General features: G+C 42.1%; 1 protein-coding gene and 1 pseudogene across 3 annotated transcripts in view; one reads left to right on the plus strand and one right to left on the minus strand.

Annotated features, from left to right (window-relative positions):
• The window catches only part of ACBD5 (acyl-CoA binding domain containing 5), a 30,283-nt gene extending 20,617 nt beyond the window's left edge, over positions 1–9,666 (minus strand). The window contains exons 1-5 of one of the 3 annotated variants that reach the window (XM_085050464.1): positions 9,412–9,666; positions 8,119–8,239; positions 6,588–6,660; positions 2,778–2,889; positions 2,605–2,637 (exon numbers count right to left, since the gene is read on the minus strand). In XM_085050464.1, the coding sequence (XP_084906590.1) occupies positions 2,605–2,637; positions 2,778–2,889; positions 6,588–6,660; positions 8,119–8,239; positions 9,412–9,487 (415 nt within the window). In that variant the 5' untranslated portion in view covers positions 9,488–9,666. The remainder of the gene's footprint in view (positions 1–2,604; positions 2,638–2,777; positions 2,890–6,587; positions 6,661–8,118; positions 8,240–9,411) is intronic. The other 2 variants (XM_085050467.1, XM_085050466.1) reach the window with 2 other exon arrangements.
• Positions 9,667–11,478: 1,812 nt separating this feature from the next.
• On the plus strand, positions 11,479–13,786 carry LOC146440864 (tyrosine-protein phosphatase non-receptor type 11 pseudogene; annotated as a pseudogene).
• Positions 13,787–15,245: the final 1,459 nt, after the last annotated feature.

Below are 15,245 nucleotides of genomic sequence, written 5' to 3' on the forward strand. Positions count from 1 at the left end.
CAGATTTCTTGTGCATTCACTATCACGTGCAAAAAGTTAAAAGGCTGCTCTTCTAAAGCACCCATCCACCTTATATGACAGTCCCTCTATGCTTCCAGCAGGTATAAACAAGAGTCTTTCTACAACACTGCAAGAGTTACCTCTTCCCTTCTGCAGTGCTATGTCAGCTAAGAGCCACTTTCTTCTTTGATGTCAAGTATTTAATGTACCTAGAAATAATTTGTCAATGACATTTTCTGTAAAGAAGCTCTTCATACCTGTCAGAAAGAGACTACTGACACAGCTTTCCAGAGAAGTTGAGCTTCTCACACAGCTGCAGAATGACCTTTCCAAACACTACCCAGGTTACATGCTTTCAAAATAACTCTCAGATTTGCTCAGCCTATTGGAGGGAATTCTCTATTTTTCTTTCTTTACCAACACATTCAAGTATGGATATTTGTAACCCATGGATCCAGTAAGTTTGTCCTAGTTTTCTAGTAGATGCTACAAGTCATTTATTTCAATGCTGGCATGTCAGACTTCTGTAGTCTTTATAAAGAAGCCATAGGCTCTATTGATTAGAAAAGCAGTATTTAAATTGTTTGTATGTAACATTTTCAATGAAACCAGAAAGAGTAGAAATTCAATTTTATAAGGCTGTATTTTCTGTTGAGGCCAATCTGCTAGAGATAATACACAAGCCATAACTGATGTACACTGAACTTACAGAGAGTTCTCTTCCACTAATTCAAGAAACTGTTGATTTTGAGGTAGTGGCATGCAGTTCTTGAACAATTAGATAATGATCTCCATACAGATTAAAGTTTGGTGGAAGAATGGAAGGCAAACTCAAAACAGAATGGATCAGAAGATGGGGGGTACAGTATGAAGCAAGGTAATCAAGACAAGGGTCCCAGTTTTCAGAACATACCTGCCCCTGAAAAACATACCTTCCACAACAGAATTTAAAGACTGTAGGGGCTTGGGGGCAAGGAAAGAAATATATAATAATAAAATAAACTCACACAATTTTTAACAGTATTGTCACCAGTGACTACATCATCTTAGACTTGGGTGCATTGGTTCTATTCTTTAGTGTCTGTTTGAGAGACTGAAGGTAAATCATGCTTCCATACTTGTGTGAAAGATTTTGATATCTTTACTGTAAACAACAACAATTATTTCCAGCTTCACTTTTAATCAGGGAAGTGGTAAGAGCACCAAAGAAGGGTTTCAAAACCTTAAATGTAATGGTAAAGTTGTAACATACAAGCGACTTTGTGAAAATTCTGTCCTAATTTATTGTGGCATAATCAGATGTTGCACCTGTAAGCAGTATGAATGATGACATATCACCAGATTTATTGCAACAATGACAGAACAAGGAAAAGCTGATATCTGCTATTCTGTTTAACTTACACTGCCTTATGCTTAAGCTGCCTCTTTAAAAAACAAGTATGCTACATTTGTTATGGAAACAGGTACAGTTTGTCTTCCACGATTCTCTGCATACCTAGGCAAGTCACTTTTTTTAAGAAGTGGCTTCTGGCACTGTGCCACAGACACCAAGTCTAAGTAAATCCTTCTCACACAGATCACTGACCTGAATCTACTCTTACAAGCTGCCCATCAATCCAGCTGTCAGGCAAACTTATTACATCCCACACATGAAGTATACTCAAGTTCAGTTGTGAAAAAGGTCACACCCACTTTCAAAATGGCCATGTAAAAACTTCTACCATTACTTTTCCCCGAAAACAATGAAAAACTATTTCAGTTCTCTGAGGCTTGATTTAAAAAACATGTTCCTTTAAGGTAGGGGAGAAAAAAGCCACATACAAAAGGCAACTTAATCAGTTGACTCATACTTCTTAAAGACATTAAAACAATTTATTTGTGCAACGGATTTAGATTTTAAAAACGGTTTCAAATTTTGCCCTGTTGCATTTCAGTTTTTAAATGTCATTTTAAACCAGATTTAAACAACTGTAAAACTGATATGACAACCTTATGAACACATTACCTGTAACATAATAACTGTTACGATCAAAACATTCTCACAATGGTATTGCTAAATAAAAATCAACACACTGATTTTTATGCAGCTGTGACACCACTAGGTTTGCCACCCATCACTAATTTAAAATGTTTAAATACTCCCTTCATGAACTTGAGCATCAGAAAACTTGTATGTATTAGAGAAGACATGATTTTAAAAGCATGGGGTTTGATAATTAATATCTTTTAAATTTTAGATTAGATGACACAGCTGGGTAATCAGAACTGCATTCAGTTTGATATTCCTCAGCTACATCAGAATGTATCAGTACACATTAGTTGTTTCTTTTCTTAATGGAACGGCACAAACCAGATTTGGTTGGGAGAGTTGTTTTGCTTTTAATACTCTCCTTTTTTCGGGCAGAGGCTTAATTCAACAGCTAAAAAAGCCTGTAGACAAGGACTAAACATGCAGCTTCCTGGAACTAATCACCTCAAAAGTAAAATAAAACAAAACCCAGCTAAATGAGGTGGCAAGCCCAGAAGTCGTAAGTGTTAGCAGGAAGTTCCTACAGAACAAAAACAATGGAAAAGATGGATTTACACATAATTTATTATTCCTACCTTCCAAACACTTAGAGACTTTCTCCATTCGAACTGCCATATGGTAAAGAGAATGAACAGAAAGATACAACATTTAGCTTTTAAATCATTTACAGAAAACAAGCCCCCAAAACCACTGAGTTATGATTATTAGTAGTAAAAATAAGTTACACAAAAAAGTTATTTGTCCGAACCTGATGTTAGGTCAGATCCTCTTTTCTTTTTATCTTCTACTATTTCATAGAATGGGCCTATTACTTGTAGTAATTCTTCGACTTTGTCCGTCATTGGCATACTCTCAAGAATCTGCACAAGTGCAAAACATGAAGCATCTTATGAATCAGCATTTTAATGATTCATTCATTAATTTAAATTGATTTTAGAAACTGCTGGTCATTGTAAAGTTCAGTAATATTTCACTAAGTCACTAAACATGTTATTCTGATTTTTTTTAAAACTTTTTTTAATTACAGGGAAACAACAAAAAACTAAGTCATTGAACAAGAATCTTCTAGCTGTATTAAAATTTTTAAGTGAAGATGAGATGAGATGAGAGAGCTAATGCATTTGCCAACACTAAAAAGACAGGCTTGGCACAGTATTTATTAGCAGACCTTGGAATCCATTAATTCAGCAATTTCAAACTAAACTATCTCAAAGTTCAACAGGCTGCTGTTATCTGATACAATTATTTTATAGAAAATCTTTCCACAGAGAAATCAGAACAGAAATACTTTTTCTGTCTTAGAGGATTCTTCGTATTGTCAAACTCTGTAATCTTCAATGGAACAGAAGAAGAAGATCAGAAGTGCACTACTAGGTCCTTCTAAACCCATATCAAAAAAAATGGACACAATAGAGCAAAACTGGGACAGCAAAAAGACATACTCAGAAGAAGAATAAACTAGACTCAAGTTCTGCTCTTGAAGTCATGGAGCATTTCTTCATTTTAAGTGATAAAACCAACGCCTTTGACCATATGATAGGAATGCAAAATCTTAAATATAAAATCAATTAAACAGAAGAGATTCAATAGTTTAATACTATTTGAAAACCACATGGTATGGTTGTCCCATTCTAGTTCAATTCCTTTCAACCAAGCCTCCTGCCACTAGCTTTGTTCCTCTTCCATCCTATACTTTTTTTAGCTACCATATTTTAGAAGTAGCACTAGCTATAGGAAAAAACGAGGGTTGAAACAAACTAACAGCTACAGTGCACCTCCTCCTCCCAAAGAGCACTAAGAAAGCAACAGATGAAGGTACACACCGCCACAGGATGTGCTGCTGAAAGCACCAGGCATGTCACTAAGCAGTAGGAGCAAAAGCTGCAGCATTACTGCACAAAGCAGGAGCTCCAAGCAGGCCAACACTTGCAAACCAATCAAGGACACCAAGAGACAACAATCCTATCAAACTGCAGTTTCATTGCCACTTCTCTGATCTGTTCAGTGGACATAATTCATTCTGTCTTTGTTAGGGAGAAATACTCATACAGAGCTGGAGATGAAGCAGAGATTCAACAGTTTTGTGATCACTTTTTGTTTTTTCTTCAATAACATTGAGAGAAACAAGAAGCCTATTCTAGAAAAAGGCTTATATTTGTTATGTATTTGGTTCTATAATCAGCTCTGTAAAGTGTTTCATACATGCTTTTCTATGATGTCTGCATATTTCTGCTCTTCATGTATTCTAAAGAGAGCTCAGTATATTCTGTAGTACTTGAAGGGACTCTTAAGAGTCTTTTCTAATGCCCACCTTTTGGGTGACCACAAAAAGAGAAAATAGCTCCACACACAAAAGCAACTGCTCGCTCACATAGCCACTAGGCTTAATAAGTAATCTCAAATTTTGAAAGTAAAAAATAAGTTCCTGAAAAATATGTATCCTGATTTACTGTTTTTATTGGATGTCACACAATTCATATATACTCTTGTTTTAAATTAGAAACACCATACAGTGTTAATACTTCATGCTAAGGTATCACTTATTTGTGATATATAACAAAACAATATATCTGAAATGTACAAAAATTAGTTTAAGCAGTATTGCAATACAAAATTTTAGAAATGGTACTTGAAACATAAATTAACCTTGAATCTGAGCTCAGATGCATTTTGTTTATTTTAGCTAAAAATAAGGCATTTGGTCATCTATCAACAGCATATCAAAACCTCACCCAGACATGTTCCTCAACATCTGTGATTTTCAAGGTTACCACATTAAGGAGGGGAAAAAAAACCCCAAAAAATTTAGAATCTTGTGACAGGGTCATCTGATACATGTAAAGCCCAAACACAATGTGCAAACACCAGGGAATGCCCCAGGGATGGGGGAATATGTCAATGTTATACAGCCTTACACACAGTCCTGGGCTATCAGCATACAAGTGGGTTTTTGCCCCCTTAGACATGGATTCCTATGCAGCAACAGCAGACTGCCCACAGTAAGCCCATAAGGATTAGTGCAGCATGTGCTGACAGAACAACCCAGTGGATCCATTTGAAATGCACTTCCATTGACATCTCAAGTAGAATCAATTGGGATGGAAAAGCTGAAGCTAGTATTCCAAATGTGAGAGCTGAAACAGGACCAAAGCAGGGTAAACAGATTCCCCAGTTTCAAAGCTGAGCAAGGCAAGAAGTCATTTGCTCTCCAATTCCTACAGATAATCCACACAGAGGCAGAATATTTTGCTTCATTAGGGTCAAGTAAGCAGACTTCCTCACAGGTTTGCTAGAGTATTTTTAGAACAAAAACTGCAGTTTCATTTAGTTATAGTGTCCTGAACAAACCTGAAAAAAACCTGCACTGAAAAAAACCATAAGGTAATCTACTAAGTATCAGCACATATTGAATCCAAGATTTGAACTGAAGCACTAAACCCTGTGGCACACATTCAAGGGAATTATTAAAATGTAATGGGATTTTTAATCAAACAAACAGTATTTGGCCTTCTGTGTTTTCTGGAGTTGCTTATTTTTCATTTTAAGGCAAATACAGTAATACCAGCAAGAACTAAATTAACAAAACTACAGACAGGAAAAAGAACAGTAAATCAGACTCCAGATCCTTGCCTAGTAAAAGTTTTTGTTGTATCATCTATTAAACAGGTAAGGAGTCTGATGTCAAGCTAGTGGCCTAGGAAAAAAGCAAATATATTTGGAGTAGAACTTAGATTTTTCTCCCCTTGATGCTAACCTCATTATAATAATAGATTACAACTATACTTTAAACTAGATTGACAGCAAATAATCTTTAAACTGGAAAAGTCATCTATAAAAGTTTCAGTGAAAAGACTGCAATCAAAAGGATTAGTTAATGAAAGACACGAAACTTTAACTTTGTTTACTTTAGTTAATGCTGCAATTCTTGCTTAAGATAGTAACTATGACTGTTTACAAGTTACACATCTATTCCAAAACAGAGCACATTACTCAACGCTAACGGTTTCACTGCAACTGTAATATACAAGGAATATTTTCATGACAAGCACAGAAAATTCAGGTTGCTGAGTTCTTCCTGAAAAATCAAAAATTATTAAGCTTACATATTTGATTATATTCATATCTCCAGTCATGAGAGTGAGACCTTTTCTCCTGAAGTCCTTCTGGAAAGTTGTTTTATTGTCTTTTCCAGTATAATGATCATTTACTTCTCTCAGCTCTAAGAACTGAGGCAGTTTGCAGAAGAGTTTTTTTTCCCCTACTGCCCCCTTTACCATGATTTCAATACTTCACTTTCTTTAACTCTGTCATTTAAGCTTCCTATCAGCTATAGCTCTCATGTTTCTCTGAGAATAATACAAATTCTGTAGCTTTAGAAGGAACTACATAATTTTCTTGTCCCCATGGGCCAAATGGCATAGTACTGAAATGTAGCAGTTCACACATGGGACAGCTCTTTTGGAGCTTTGGCAGTAGTAGTCAGCAAGAACCACCTCACATTCCTCTATTTCTGGAACCTTTGTTCTAAAAAATCCCTCCCACTCATTAGTAAACATACCTTTTTCATTTCTTCAACATAGGCTATCATGGCTTCTTCTTTGGACATGTCTCCCAAGGCACTCCAAGCATCCCTAGGAAAGAAAGTCGGATACACGTTCAGTATCTTTAAGGCATACTAGATTTTTTGCAACTTGGCTTTAAGTAGGTCAGTTATGTAATGTCCAGAGTTTCTCTGACATAAGTAAAATTCAAGAGCAATTTACATTTTTTTTAAAGTATAAATATATAATTTGCTAGGCTAATCACACAGTGGAAGAAGAAGAAACAAACTGAACAGACTGGGGAGTGAAGAGTTCCTCACTGGGTACCTATGATTTTGTACCCAGTTACAAGCCCATTACACACACATTACCCTTTTGACTAAGTTGAGTTTAAGATCCTCTGCTGTATAAAACAAACAGGCCCAGACACCTCAGCCAGCACCTACAAAGAGCTGTCACCGAGGCAGAACAGGCTACAAGAAAAATCTGTCCTTTTTGAGTTTAGCAGCTGGGGAAAGACACATCAGTCTAGTAGGCAAATAGTGTAGCTATCACCCACAGTTACCACAGCAGCTACTTATGACCTAAATAAAATCTTCCCCTCTCCAACTCTGCAAGACAGAAAACTAACCAAATTTATCAGTGTTGCACAAGGAATCTGACAGAACATAGACTGCAATAAAACATCTCCTCAGTCTTGCACATGATTTGACATTCAGAGTCTTTGTCCCATTCATAGAAAAACACCAAGGTTGGTAGCTCACACTCCAGCTACAGCCAACCAGGTGGATGAAGCTCACTGCCCTAGTCTATCCCCTCCACTCTGGCTTAGGGAGACTGAGGAGGCAGGAAGGAGAAAAAAAAAAAAGAAAAAAGCCCTAGGAATCATTTCACAGATCCCAAGATCACCATGACCATAAAGACAGAAAGAACACTTGTTCTTCAGGACAGATCATTAAAATACTATAAGCAAAATATTCACATTGGCTTTCTGAAGAGAACTTAGCAATTTGGTGAATCAGAAGTCTTCCCAGGACAAGCAAAACACAGACAGTGGGAAGCCCTGCCACTGGGCAGACAAACCAGACAGACAGATAAACCCAACCTCCCCACCAAGAGCTCAAAGCTGTATTAGTGGCTGCCAGTGAGCACTTATTAACTTCAGGCTCACATCACACATGAAAACTTGAGAAGGAAGAACTCCAGACACTCATCCACATAACTCATACTGCACCTAAAATTTCATTTTACAACATGGGATAAACACAGCAGAGGCACCATGATGGTCGTTGTCCAAAAAAAAAAACCTGCCCACCTCCATAATCCAATGGAATATTTCCACCTGCAACTCTGAGAAGTTATAAATTATCTGGGCTAGAAAATTAGAATATAACAGAAAATTAATTCAAACATCAAAGGTTGTAAATATTCTTTTTATTTAAAAAAGAGAGAGTTTAGTGAGTTTCTTCCTCCAAGTGCTACTCTTCTAAACATGTCCACTCCAAGCATAAAAAAAAACCAACCCCAAAACAACTAATGAAAAGTTACCATTTATATCTACCAATCGGATCCCAAAATCCAGGTCGAGGAATGTTACAGGGTCCTTGGGTTGCTTGCTTATAAAAGCTATAAAACTTGAGCATCATTTCATTCGTTGGCTGGAATGAACCTAGTGAAAGCATTTTAAAATACAATTAAATTGTCATAAAAAATATTAATGAGCATTTTACAAGCTTAGTAGTTCTGTGAGAAAACAGCCTGCAGTCTGTTACAGCCTGATTCACAGCAGTACAATATAAATCAACAGAGAACATTTTCACCTCATCTACCGAGAACCAGCACCACTGAAAATATTTACTGTACAAACAGCAAGTTTTAGATGGGGTTTAAAGAACTATAACCTTTACTACTCCTAAGGTCAGGCTCCACAATTAGAATAAAAAAGATAATAAGTAACACAAAGCTGATGTCCTCTCATTCAGTTTAAAGGGACAGGTTTAGCTCCCAAAAAACAAAGTATCTTGCAAGTAACTTAACTGTTAACAAATGAGAACTTACTGAGAAACTCCAGAACTCAAAAAATTTACCAAATCAAACAAATGCAATTAACCCAAAACACACCTTTCAGCAGTGTTTTTGTTTACTTTAGGTATTTGACAACACTTTCTGTAACACTTTCACCATACCTCCTGATTTGCTTTTCTCTTATTCCTTTGTGAACACACTTTTGTAGAGGTAGAAAAGGTAAATATACAACTCTAACAGCTAGCAGGGAAGTTTCAAAACCAGGCCATTTGATCAAGTAGCTTGAGGCTGGATTCTAGTCATTAAGTTAACTAGTCATTCTAGTCATTCTAGTCATTAGAAGTTAACAGTGACCTTTACCTCAGTACCTCAAAAAAATCCGATTTTACTTACACCAGAATTAATGATGTATGTAGAAACCAACTTTAAAAATTACCATTACTCTTATCACAAAAATACGTTCTGATTTTTCTTTGCCGTTCTGTTAACTCTTTCAGCAGAGGGGAAGTCACGGTAACAGCTTTGTTAAAGCAACTTCAGGAGCTCAGGGAGGCTGAAATCGCGGGGAGCTGACAGACCCGACCGAGGAACTCCTGGCAGGGCTCGGCAGCCCCCGAGCCGGCACTTCCCGGAGAGGCACCAACATTAGCCGAGCTTTCCAGCGGCTCGCCACCCCCGCCCGCTGCCAGCGCCCGGCCGGGCCGCCCCGCTGCCCCGCGGCCTCGCCTCGCCCCGCCGCCCGCCGGGCCCTGCCCGCTCCCGGTGCCCGCCCGGCCCCGATGGCGCCGCTGCCGCCGGACCCCCCCGCGCACTCACCATTTTTGGGCAGGCTCTGGATCACCTTCACGGCCGCCTCGAACCTGGTGGCGTGCACAGAGTCGGTCTCGGCCATGGCCCCGGCCCCTCAGCGCCTCCTGCTCGGCTGCCGGGCCGATCCGGCGGGCAGGCTCAGCTCAGCGCCCCCGCCGCAGCCGCCTGCACGGGAGCAGTGCCGGGACGCGCCGGGCCGTACCCAGCCCCAGCCCCGTTCCCGGCCCCCGCCCCAGCGCCCTCCCCTCCGGCGGGGCCGGGACAGCCCGCCCAGCACCTCGGCCCGGCCTCGGCCCGCACCGCCGCCCGGCCCCGCGCTCAGCCCACCCCGACCTCCGCCCCGGCCTCAGGCGCCCATGTTACGTCTCCCTCAGCGGCTCCCTGCCCTTCCCTCTCCCGCACCGCCCCGAGGCTGCGGGGGCACGCCGGGAAACGTAGTTTCTTTCTCTCTCCTTCTCCCCCTTCCTACCGTCTCTCTCCCCTGCTCGTATGGCTGCAATGCATGAAAATGAAAATTTGAAAACGTGCCACGATCCACCCGTTTTACGGGACCTCAGTTATCCTCAGGACATCTACCACCCAGCACCCTGGCAGCCTGCTGTGCTGCTGCCTCCCCTCCTCACAGCCATCCTCATACCCACCTCGTCCCACACAATTCACCTAAATTACCACTGCGGACACGTTTTTTAGAAACAGTTTTAACTATCCTATTTACACTAAAAATTTAGGCATGCCTAGAACCCAGGCAGCAACTATTTCCATGGTATCCAGAGCTGTGGGTGAATACCAGCACAGTACCAGAGTTAGCTCGGTAGCTAAATAAATGAATGGCCTTATTCAAAAGCGCTGCGCATCCAGCACTCTGCAAAGTCAAACAAAAGTATGCTAAACCAACTGCTTTTGTAGTAAATGGAATAATTTACCCAGTGAGCAACAGGGTGAATTAACAGCCCCATTGAATGGAATTGAGTACAAAATCTTGGCGTTCAAGTCAGTTCATTTATTTAGTATACAATATATATTTTCAATTCCTCTGAAGGCAGTTGTGTGCTCACAGTGTATGCCCTCTGGTGGGAAAGAAAAGCTCCAGAGAGAGGGGAATTAGAGCAGATCAGCCCCAGCTCTGCTGAGCTAGTACATTCCACAAGGTCAGCAGCCATCTGGCCTGGGCAGAGCTTTGCTGGAGAGAAGCTGACAGTTCCAGAGGTGTTCCGATAGCACTCCCCACACCGGGCAAATGATGAAAGCTGCAGCGAGCTTACAGGATTTTTGCATATTGGCGCTCTTCTAGAGACTTCTCCCTAGCAGAAGCCTGTACCATCCCATGCTGCAATCTTACTGGTTTACACCTCTCCCCTCCCTGCCTCCTCCCCTCTGGCTTGCCCTGGTTAGCTGACTGCCGAGAGCTCTTCCACGCATCTGTTCCCTCTCCTGACAGCCCTGTGCGAAAGCGTGGCTCGGGGTTCACCATCTCGGCTTTCCAGCACTCCGTATCCTCCCCTGCCTCTCCGCTCCTCTCCACCCTCCTCTGACCCTGGACTGTGGACCTTAATAAATTCCTGGAAACCTCAAATGATGATCCTGCATTTCTTTCATCGCCACGCCTCCACAGAGACTCCCGTCCCGCGCAGCTCCACTGCCTGCTACAGCCACGTGTCTGCCTGGCGTGTTCTGGCCACGGGCGTCCCCTTCTACATTGCGGCGTGGGGTGGCCGTTCATGTATTGTGACAGTGCGCTGCCGAAAATGGTGCCCCGTGCGCGGAAGGAAAGAAAACTGCCCGAACACGTCAAATCCCGCGCGCCGCGCCGCCATGGGAGCAGCCACCTGCGGTGCGGCTCCGAGCCATTTGCACCGCGCGCGCCGCCTGAGCCCGTGCGTCCGGTGCCGCCCGCTCGCACCGCCGCCCAAACCTTGCGGCGTCGAAGACCTGCCGCCGCCCGGCGAAGAGCCGCCGCTGCCCTCGCTGTGGAGAGCCGCCTGCGCCGCGAAGCGTTGGCGCCCTCGCGGGCTCGACGCCGCCGTTGTTCGCGCTCCCCGCGGCGCCCGAAGGCCGCGGCCCCGCCGGGACCCCCATGTGAGCGACGGGCGGCGCGGGGGTGCCCGCGCACCGCGACCCGCCGGGGCCACGGGGGAGGATGATATCGCGGAGATGGTTTCATCCAAATATCACTGGGGTGGAGGCAGAAAACCTGCTGTTAACAAGGGGAGTCGATGGCAGTTTCCTGGCACGGCCCAGCAAAAGTAACCCAGGAGACTTCGCACTCTCTGTCAGACGAACTGGAGCTGTCGCCCACATAAAGATCCAGAACACAGGTGACTACTGTGACTTCTATGGGGGAAAGAAGTTTGCCACACTGGCTGAGCTGGTGCAGTATTGTATGGAACACCATGGGCAGCTCAAGGAAAAGAATGGAGATGTCATAGAGCTGAAATATCCCCTCAACTGTGCTGATCCCACCTCAGAAAGGTGGTTTCATGGGTATCTCTCTGGGAGAGAAGCTGAGAAACTCCTGACAGAGAAAGGAAAAGATGGGAGTTTCCTGGTGCGGGAGAGCCAGAGCCACCCTGGGGACTTTGTCCTTTCCGTGAGGACAGAGGATGACAAAGGAAAGAGCAACGATGGCAAATCCAAAGTGACACACGTCATGATCCACTGCCAGGATCTCAAATACGACGCCGGTGGAGGAGAGAAGTTTGACTCGCTGACAGATCTGGTGGAGCATTACAAGGAGAGCCCCATGGTGGAGACTTTGGGCACTGTGTTGCAACTCAAACAGCCCCTGAACAGCACCCGGATTAATGCCGCCGAGATCAAGAGCCGAGTGAGGGAGCTCAGCAAGCTGCCAGAGACCAAGGATAAAGTCAAGCAGGGCTTCTGGGAAGAGTTTGAGACCTTGCAGCGGCAGGAATGCAAACTCCTCTACAGCCGTAAGGAAGGGCAGCTCCAGGAAAACAAGAACAAAAATAGATACAAAAACATTTTACCCTTTGATCATACCAGAGTTGTTCTCCACGATGGTGATCCCAATGAACCTGTTTCAGACTATATCAATGCTAATATTATTATTCCTGAGTTTGAAACCAAGTGCAACAACTCAAAGCCAAAAAAAAGCTACATTGCTACTCAAGGCTGCCTGGAGAACACAGTGAACGATTTCTGGAGGATGGTGTTCCAGGAGAATTCTCGAGTGATTGTCATGACCACAAAAGAAGTGGAAAGAGGAAAGAGTAAGTGTGTCAAGTACTGGCCGGATGAATATTCCCTGGAGGAATACGGAGTGATGCATGTCAGGAATGTGAAGGAGAGTGCAGCACACAATTACACCCTGAGAGAGCTGAAACTTTCCAAAGTTGGGCAGGGGAACACAGAGAGGACGGTGTGGCAGTACCACTTCAGGACCTGGCCTGAACACGGGATTCCCAGCGATCCCGGGGGTGTCCTGGATTTCCTGGAGGAGGTGCACCACAAGCAGGAGAGCATTCCTGATGCAGGACCTGTTGTGGTCCACTGCAGTGCCGGCATTGGGCGAACAGGAACTTTCATTGTCATTGACATCCTGATTGACATCATCCGAGAAAAAGGTGTGGATTGTGACATCGATGTCCCCAAGACCATCCAGATGGTGAGGTGCCAGCGCTATGGGATGGTGCAGACAGAGGCTCAGTACAGGTTCATTTACATGGCAATGCAGCACTACATTGAGACCCTCCAGTGCAGGATCGAGGAGGGGCAGAAGAGCAAGAGGAAAGGTCATGAGTACGTAAACATTAAATATTCACCATCGGACCAGACGATGGGGATCAGAGCCCTCTCCCCCCCTGCACCCCAACCCCAACGTGTCCAGAAGTAAGAGAAGATAGTGCTAGAGTATATGAAAATGTGGGGTTGATGCAACAGCAGAAGAGTTTCAGATGAGAAGATGTTCAGAGCCTTCCAGGCCAAGGCAGAAATGAAGTTGGTTTTTAAAAAGGTAAAAAACTGGCAAACATCTCAAGTATTTTGAGGCCTGTGTTTATCATTGTGGATATTTATCCAGGCAGAAAATATACCACTGTGGTTTTGGACGATGGATTTCAACAACCTAATTCAACAGATTGGTGAATTACTGGAGTGAATCCTCCAACAATCTCTCAGAAGGATTTAAGACTGAGTTTAATTGGGTGTCTCAGCCCAGGACCTCCACTTCATTGCAATCCCCATAAGCACCCAGCTCTGTTGCTGTACCAGTCATAGCAAAAATCAGACTTCTGTAGAAATCAGTGCCAGCTAGACACATTTTCCAGTTATAAATGGTGGATTTTTCACTCTCAACATTCAAATCACATTTGCTGGAAGACATTTCTAACAAAGTTTATCTGGGATGCTTTGTTGAGAACGAAGTTTGATGTTCAGGAACTGTTTATACTGTTATATTATTTATACTGTTTATACTGTTAGTTTATACTGTTAGATTATTTATACTCAAATAAAGTCATTGTCTCTGCTTCACAGTTTTGGGGTGATAAGGCCTGTCCAGTTTACTTAGATGGGGTAGATAGGTGAGTTACAATAATGTACAACATCTCAAGACCAGAACCTCATGGGTTTTTCCATTTAAAACAAAAAAATTAATTCTTAGACTGAGTATTCTAAAGTAGAAAGATACTGTATGAATAAATAGGATGGGTGAAAATTTAAGAAATCAAGTGTCTTAAGTGCATTTTTACTTTTCTTTGCACTAAAATATTCTAGTCACTATAACAAGTTCAGCATGAGGAGCTTAATATCAAAGCTTCTGTAAATGATGGGAGGGTTAATGAGGAAAGATAGCTGTCAGTTTTTGTTCCCCAAAAACTACAAAAAAAATTAAAGAACCTGCTGAATAGATTTCTAAGTAATATTCTGTTGGTTTTTAAATTTAACCAAAGAAATAAAGACATTTTAGCTATACAAAATAAAAATTTTCTTTTAATCCACAGAAATCTCTGAATGCACCTAAAGAGAGGCATTTAAAGGTCTGCTGCAGATAAAGATGGAAATGCAGCCTTAAAGTGGAGAGCTGGGTGGCCACGTCACTGTGACAACAGTTACCTTGGAATCTGTCACACTGAGTTATCTAACAGAGGGCAGAGGGCAGTTTCAGGAGGCACTGTAAGTCTCCAGCCAAATAAGTACCCATTAAAATGCCCAAGTCTGCAGTGTCATAGGGATTACTTTAACACATCTAAAGTTAGAGATTACTTTAACACATGCCAGCGGCAATAGAAGACTGAAGTATTGCCTTCTCCATACTCAGCATTCTCACTTTGATGCCCAAAATTCATTGACCCTTTTGGATATAGAGGTAGGTGAAGACCTCACTGCAGAGGATCTTCTTACCCTACTTGTTGTTGAGGACCCCCGTTACAAGTGTGTACTCTTAAAGCTTTTTGTTTGGAGTGGTGGGAGCAATATTTGATTGCAATCAGTTATGCTGGTTTTGAAACTAGTTTATTAGATTGTTCTATCATGTCAATCTGTTCTGTTGTTTGTCACTGTCTTTATCACTGTGTAACATGCAAATTTTATCAGCAGTGATTTCACTGTTTTCTTGTAGGCTATGCATAGTAAGTTAACCAACAAGGAGTCAAGATTGATATACCCTTTATGACCTCATTTGAAGTTTGTCAGCCTTTTTTAAATTTAATATGCACCATAATGATTTTCTATTAAAATTGTAGTTTTTCAAAGTTTTATTGTTAGATATTTTTCAGAAGTATAAATACATTTCTACAGCACATTTATCTATTCAACTTGTATTCTCACACAAAAGGATGTTGAATTATCCTGAAAATCATTATACTTCTCCATACTTTCCT

This window comes from Lichenostomus cassidix, chromosome 2 (assembly GCF_008360975.1).
Source record: "Lichenostomus cassidix isolate B80296 chromosome 2, HeHo_3.0, whole genome shotgun sequence".
Lineage (NCBI taxonomy): Eukaryota > Metazoa > Chordata > Aves > Passeriformes > Meliphagidae > Lichenostomus > Lichenostomus cassidix.